Source organism: Protobothrops mucrosquamatus, unplaced genomic scaffold, assembly GCF_001527695.2.
Source record: "Protobothrops mucrosquamatus isolate PMUCROS unplaced genomic scaffold, P.Mucros_1.0 scaffold_242, whole genome shotgun sequence".
Taxonomy (NCBI): Eukaryota; Metazoa; Chordata; class Lepidosauria; order Squamata; family Viperidae; genus Protobothrops; species Protobothrops mucrosquamatus.
The window spans coordinates 443,205-451,065 of record NW_015386318.1 but is presented as its reverse complement, the minus strand read 5'-3'; the positions used below and the strand labels follow the sequence as shown (position 1 = coordinate 451,065).

The following is a 7,861-nucleotide window of genomic DNA, read 5'->3' as shown; positions in this document are numbered from 1 at the left end:
GGATCTCCTTACTTTCCGCCGCGCCCTCAAGACATGGTTTTTCCAGCAAGCGGGCCTGACCTAGGGAGGATTTTAGGTAGGGATAATTTTAAAAGTATTTTAATTGGAAACACAGCTGGTAATATTTGGTTTTAATTCGGCTTTTATCGGGGTTTATTTTTTGTATTTCTGTATTTTTGTATTTTGTATTTTTTGTATTGTGTGTATATTATTTGTTTTTAATATGCTGTGAACCGCCCTGAGTCCTATGGGAGAAGGGCGGTATACAAATTAAATTATCTATCTATCTATCTATCTATTCTAAGGTTGCACAAACAGAATCTCTGAAGACCGAAAGTATTTCTTTCCTCTTTCCTTTGACTCTCCAGAAAACTGGAGAGGATCCTGTAGGAGATGACCAGGCTGAGCCCGAGGGAGAGGTCAAATGCATCATCAGTCTCGAGTTCCTTCGTGCCCATAAGAGATCTAAGTCCAGCCCACCTTGAATTCCTTCTATTCTTAATTCTCGCTAATTTCCCTTAACCGTTAGTAGTCCAGATTCTTGTAGAGAGCTTAAGCATGCAATAAATCTTTATACACATTTGAACTGCCTGGATCTCCTGACTTCCTTGGTGCTTGACAGATCCTTTCTGAAACATTCTCTATGCCCTCCTCCTTTCTGTGGGCTGACCCACCTTTTACCCACCGGTGGTCCCTTTGCAGCCCTCCCTTCTATTTCCCAAGGCCATTCCCACATCCCTTAGAAGTTCTTAACTGGCCTACACCCAATTCATTCTATTTGCTTCTCCAAGACCAACCACGATGCATTCATTCACTCCATTGGACAGCCAAGCTTTCTCTCCCAAAGGAGAGGGAAACCACCCCTTCCTCTTTGATCCACTTGCATTCACTTCCCCCACCCGAAGGGAAATAAAATAAAACGAAATTCAGAATAACCCTGATACTCAAACACGCCTTACCCCACGAACACGGGATTCTGCAGTCGGTGACAGCTGAGATGGTCGTTCAGATGCACTGCCTTGAGTCCTCTCTGGCTGAACCCCCAACAACTGTAAAGGTGCCAGATAAGAGCTTCCCGCCTCCGCCTGCGTCTTGTCTTCCTTGCGGGGGACCAAAGGAGAAAGATGGCGTGGCGTAATGGGTATCTCCCTCTTGGCTCCAGGTCGGTGTTCATGGAACGATACTGTGTAAGCCAACCTTCCACAATGCATGGTCAGGTCATCGCTACCAGCCCGGAGCAGCACCATAATATCACTATAGCGGTATAAATCTTCATCCTTGCTAGCAAAGAGATTCATTCTAGGCTGGTTAGTGCGGGGGTAAATAGCAAAGAAAGCTTCCCCCGTCTTCACGCTGGTCTTCAGCAACAAGGACCCACGCTGGCGTAAAGCTTCAATCCGCAGCCGAGCATCGTGGTTTTTATCATTTTTGCAGAAACCTACATTTAAAAAAAAAAAGGGTGGGGGAGCAAAAAATCTGTAGTGCAACTGGAAGATTGAGCTGTTGGAACAGCTTGCCTTCAGAAGTTGTGGATGCTTCATCCCTGGCGGTGTTTGGTATAGGAGGGTCTCCTGCTTGAGTGAGGGGTTGGACTAGAAGACCTCCAATCTCCCTTCCAGCTTTGTTCTGATTGATCAGATTGTGGGAGACCCCTTTGTGCCTTCTGTAAGGGTTTCTCCCACTTTCTCTGGCAGCATCTCTCTCTCTCTCTCTCTCTCTCTCTCTCTCTCTCTCTCTCTCTATCTATCTATCTATCTATCTATCTATCTATCTATCTATCTATCTATCTATCTATAAAATTGGATTAACTGATTTCTCCTTTTACTTCCTTTCTCCTTCATTTAAATCCCTTTATTGCAATAACCTATGCATCCACCCATCTCACAGTGAGGACTCTTGTCACTGAAAGCATCTTTATTCTTCTCTTTAGTCAGCCTGGCCCCCTAAAATAGCTGCAAGAAGGACCCATGAGGATGAGCAGTGTGTGATCCATCCAGTGGTGGGATTCAAATAGGTGAACAACCGGTTCTCTGCGTGGATGCCGCTTCCGGAAGTCCATTCTGGGCCTGGGCAACAAAAAATTAGCTACTGGTTCTGCCGAACTGGTGCGAACCGGCTGAATCCCACCACTGGATCCATCCCTACCCTCAGGCTAAATACACAGCACAGAAGGAAAGCGGGATAGAGGTTAACAAAGCTAGTTCAGGCAGTCCTTGACTGGAGATATGTTTCAGGTAGCCTGATGGAAGCCAAAGAGAGGTGACCTTTCAGCCAAATCATGGAATAACCTGATTTTTCTTCTTTGTCTCTGTTACAGGGTTTGCCAATAGCAGGATCCAATTTGAGTCGGTCACTGGGACCAACGGTTTATTCTTCCAAGCTTCTTCCCATTCTCAGGGAACGTCTCTCTCTCCAGGATGTGTTCACCATAGAAATACAACACGTAGAACAACCCAGTGTACACATTCTGGAGAGAGAAAAGTTCCCTGAGGATGGACTCCATCACAAGCCCAAAGCTTGGAAGAAGAGGCGCCTGAAGGCAGGACGAGAAGCAAAGGGTGGAAACTGATCAAGGAGAGAAGCAACTTAGAACTAAGGAGAAACTTCCTGACAGTTAGAACAATTAACCAATGGAACAACCTGCCTCCAGAAGCGGTGAATGCTCCAACACTGGAAGTTTTTATGAAGAGACTGGACAGACATTTGTCTGAAATGGTGTAGGGTTCCTGTCTGAGCAGGGGGTTGGACTCGATGACCTCCAAGGTCCCTTCCAACTTTATTATTATTATTATGAATAAACTTTTGGTCCCGGTGACCAACTCAGATTGGATCCTGCAACATTATCCTGGGACACCTGTATTTGCCTTCATTGCCCAAAGCTTCTGCAAGGATGGCGCAGTCGTTAAAGTGCAGCATTGCAGGCTAACTCTGCCCACAGTCTGGAGTTCGATCCTGACGAGGCTCAAGGTTGACTCAGCCTTCCATCCTTCCGAGGTCGGTAAATTGAGGATCCAGATTGTTGGGGGCAAATATGTTGATTCTGTAAAGAAGGCTGTAAAGCTCTATGCAGCTATTGCTATTTAGTCGAGAAAAAATAAAGGTGAATGCCAAGATAAAATCGTATTGTGTTTTTGAGCTTTTTTCATGTGGGAGAATGTGTTTGTGTGTGTGTGTTTGTCTTCAAGTCGATTGATCTTGGCTATTGCTTGACAAGTCCCTGCAGTTTTCTTGGCAGGATTTTTAAGAAGTGGTTTGGACTTGTCCTCTTTCTAGGGATGAATTTGGAAGGACTAGAACTCACGTCTCCTGGTTTCTACCCTAGTGCCTTTTAACCATTACACCAAATGGGCTTTGTGCACCCAGAATTTGCCATCTTCTTTTGAATGGCAGCTCCTTGGGGCTCCATTTCTTCTCTTCCCTGATTTATGGAGGGTTTTTTTGGGAGGCATCTAGTAGCCTCTATGGGAAATTGGGCAAGTCAACCAGGTGCATTTATGTTCCAAGGCAGGACTAGAATGCACATGTCCTGGTTTCAAGTTGCAATGCCTTTAACCACTACATCAAACTGTCTATCTTTATGATAGTATGATACCCTTTTAGTGTTTACTTAATCAAGATTATGTTTTTTTAATCATAGAATATAGAATAATAAGATTGGAAGGGACCTTGGAGGTCTTCTAGTAGTCCAACACCCTGTATCTTGTTTGGCTTTGGTGTATAATCAGTCAAGAAGGACAGGGGGAGGAGGAGGAGGAGGAGGAGGAGGAGGAGGAGGAGGAGGAGGGGGAGGAAGAGGAGGAAGAGAGGAGGAGGAGACCCTAGGTCAGTGATGGCGAACCTTTTAGAGACCGAGTGCCCAAACTGCAACCCAAAACCCATTTATTTATCGCCGGGTGCCAGGTGGGCATGGCCCACTGGGTGGGCGTGGCTGTGGTGGTCATGGCAGATTGGGTGGGTGTGGCCAAGGTGGGCATGATCACCTCAATATTGCTCGTGGGGAGGGACGCCTGTGGGGGCCAGGCAGGGTTGGGAGAGATCCAGGGGGTCTCTGGCAGGTGGGGCGATGGGCAGGAGGCTCGTCCTGCGGGGTGAGGCAAGGCAGGGTGGGGGTGCCATTGTCACAGGGAAAGGGGAGGCAGGGGCCGGGGCGGCTGCTGCCTGACACCATTGGCCCCTGCACACAGAGGCCAGTGAGCGCATGGGTGCTGGGATGCATCCAGCCATGTGGGACCTCGGCCAGCTAGTGGGCAGCTGGTTGAAGAGGGNCCAGTTCAAGCAACTGTCATGTGTCTGATTAACGAAACACTTAAAAGGACTTTCAGGCATATATTTATCCTAAAAGCATTTATTAAGGTTACAGAGATGTCAGTACGGCATGGTGGAAATGCTTAGATCTGAGATCCTTTTCCGTTGCACATACATTCCAGGCATTTTTCCCTCCCCTATTTTGGGGTCATGGTTCACATCTTCCAATTAACTTGGAAGATGTGATTTACTTCCGGTTTCTTTTTCCCGGGCTTTCCTTATTCTCCTTCCCTTTCACTGTTGCCTGATTTAATTATAAAAATACCAGACAGTTCTGCATATTGTCAAAGCAAGAATATACAGTATTTGCAGCGTTGACAGCAACATTCTGTTTCGGATGCAGATCACAGCCTCAGAATGAAAACCATCAAGTGAACTTAAAATTCAAGGGAATAAAATAATAAAATAAATAATAAAATAAAATAATAAAATAATATATATATAATATATATATATAATATATAAAATATAAATCCTTCAGAACTTCTCCAGCCTATCCTTAAGCAGAGAATTTGTCTACTACTCATTAAAGCACCAGTCTGTTTCTCAGCTTTTGTTCCACCTAAGAAAAAATAAATAAACCACACAATGATTTTCTGATTAGGTGCTGACTCCCTTTGCTTTCCAGCCACAGAAAACATTTCCATTTTGAAAACACTTCTGCAAGTCTCTGGAAGCCATCCTTGGCACCTTTTGGGTTAAACCCAAGCCCAGGTAACAAAAAGATTTCTGAAAGAGCCACCAGCTGACTTTAGCAATGTCTAGAATACACTGTGGAGGACTTACAAAGCTCTCAGTGGAAGGAATTAAACCTGCCCTTGAATACACACAAAAATCAAACTAACAAATTCATGGCACTTTAACCAAGAAGGAGCAGCTTCTGGATCTTGCTAACTTAACCTTGTTTGGACCCAGATAACAAAGAGAAGCAGGCAAAAGTTGCATTTTCACCGTTGATTGTGTAGATATTTGACTTACCAGCAGTCCTAAGAAAGATGTTAGCTTTGGGACATCTCCTGGAGAAGGCAGATGGAGACTAGCATCGCTTGGCAACTTCCTTGGCAAAGCTGGTGCAAGCGAAGAGGAGGAGGAGGAGGATGAAGAAGAAGCTGCTAAGATGGATTGTTCTTCTTCTGAAAAGTCTTGAATGTCTTCATCGGGGACTTCTTTCTGGGACTCCAGCAGGCTGTATGGTGAGCGCTAAAAAGAGAGAAAGGGTGTCTGGCCAAGGAAGTCCGTAAAGATAAAATGGCTGCCACAATCCCACCACTGAATCCCTTGGGGCAGTGTTTCTCAATCTTGGGAACTTGAAGATAGGTGGACTTCAACTCCTAGAATTCCCCAAGCCATATGAATCGGGAAATTGGGCCAATATGAAACCTCACTCCCTACTAGCACTGATGATGTTACCTAGTTTGGTAATGAAATGTCTGCAAGAGAACACCCAAGCACAGGGGGCACCAAAGATGCTTCTATTTTTATTCTAAGGTTGTACGAACAGAATCTTTGAAGACCAAAAGTATTTCTTTCCTCTTTCCTTTGACTCTCCAGAAAACTGGAGAGGATCCTGTAGGAGATGACCAGGCTGAGCCCGAGGGAGAGGTCAAATGCATCATCAGTCTCGAGTTCCTTCATGCCCATAAGAGATCTAAGTCCAGCCCACCTTGAATTCCTTCTATTCTTAATTCCCGCTAATTTCCCTTAACCGTTAGTAGTCCAGATTCTTGTAGAGAGATTAAGCATGCAATAAATCTTTATACACATTTGAACTGCCTGGATCTCATGACTTCCTTGGTGCTTGACAGATCCTTTCTGAAACATGCTCTATGCCCTCCCCCTTTCTGTGGCCTGAGCCACCTTTTATCCACCGGTGGTCCCTTTGCAGCCCTCCCTTCTATTTCCCAAGGCCATTCCCACATCCCTTAGAAGTTCTTAACTGGCCTACACCCAATTCATTCTATTTGCTTCTCCAAGACCAACCACGATGCATTCATTCACTCCATTGGACAGCCAAGCTTTCTCTCCCAAAGGAGAGGGAAACCACCCCTTCCTCTTTGATCCACTTGCATTCACTTCCCCCACCCGAAGGGAAATAAAATAAATGAAATTCAGAATAACCTTGATACTCAAACACGCCTTACCCCACGAACACGGGATTCTGCAGTCGGTGACAGCTGAGATGGTCGTTCAGATGCACTGCCTTGAGTCCTCTCTGGCTGAACCCCCAACAACTGTAAAGGTGCCAGATAAGAGCTTCCCGCCTCCGCCTGCATCTTGTCTTCCTTGCGGGGGACCAAAGGAGAAAGATGGCGTGGCGTAATGGGTATCTCCCTCTTGGCTCCAGGTCGGTGTTCATGGAACGATACTGTGTAAGCCAACCTTCCACAATGCATGGTCAGGTCATCGCTACCAGCCCGGAGCAGCACCATAATATCAGTATAGCGGTATAAATCTTCATCCTTGCTAGCAAAGAGATTCATTCTAGGCTGGTTAGTGCGGGGGTAAATAGCAAAGAAAGCTTCCCCCGTCTTCACGCTGGTCTTCAGCAACAAGGACCCACGCTGGCGTAAAGCTTCAATCCGCAGCCGAGCATCGTGGTTTTTATCATTTTTGCAGAAACCTACATTTTTTTTTTTTAAAAGGGTGGGGGAGAAAAAAATCTGTAGTGCAACTGGAACATTGAGCTATTGGAACAGCTTGCCTTCAGAAGTTGTGGATGCTTCATCTCTGGTATAGGAGGGTCTCCTGCTTGAGTGAGGGGTTGGACTAGAAGACCTCCAATCTCCCTTCCAGCTCTGTTCCGATTGATCAGATTGTGGGAGCCCCCTTTGTGCCTTCTGTAAGGCTTTCTCCCACTTTCTCTGGCAGCATATCTCTATCTATCTATCTATCTATCTATCTATCTATCTATCTATCTATCTATCTATCTATCTATCTATCTATCTATCTATCTATCTATCTATCTATCTACCTATCTACCTATCTAATCTATCTATCTATCTATCTATCTATCTATCTATCTATCTATCTATCTATCTATCTATCTATCTATCTATCTATCTATCTATCTATCTATCTATCTATCTATCTATATCATCTGTCTGTCTGTCTGTCTGTCTGTCTGTCTGTCTGTCTATCTATCTATCTATCTATCTATCTATCTATCTATCTATCTATCTATCTATCTATCTATCTATCTATCTTCTATCTATAAAATTGGATTAACTGGTTCTCTGTGTGGATGCCGCTTCCGGAAGTCCATTCTGGGCCTGGGCAACAAAAAATTAGCTACCGGTTCTGCCGAAGTGGTGCGAACCGGCTGAATCCCACCACTAGATCCATCCCTACCCTCAGGCTAAATACACAGCACAGAAGGAAAGCGGGATAGAGGTTAACAAAGCTAGTTCAGGCAGTCCTTGACTGGAGATATGTTTCAGGTAGCCTGATGGAAGCCAAAGAGAGGTGACCTTTCAGCCAAATAGTGGAATAACCTGATTTTTCTTCTTTGTCTCTGTTACAGGGTTTGCCAATAGCAGGATCCAATTTGAGTCGGTCA

General features: G+C 45.1%; 1 protein-coding gene across 1 annotated transcript in view; it reads right to left on the bottom strand.

The window, feature by feature from the left end:
- Nucleotides 1-6,785, bottom strand: part of LOC107300901 (tyrosine-protein kinase Src-1-like) — a 54,574-nt gene extending 47,789 nt beyond the window's left edge. The window contains exons 1-3 of the mRNA XM_015830188.1: nucleotides 6,447-6,785; nucleotides 1,886-1,943; nucleotides 960-1,438 (exon numbers count right to left, since the gene is read on the bottom strand). Coding sequence (XP_015685674.1) covers nucleotides 960-1,438; nucleotides 1,886-1,943; nucleotides 6,447-6,785 — 876 coding nt within the window. The remainder of the gene's footprint in view (nucleotides 1-959; nucleotides 1,439-1,885; nucleotides 1,944-6,446) is intronic.
- Between the last annotated feature and the right edge of the window lie 1,076 nt (nucleotides 6,786-7,861).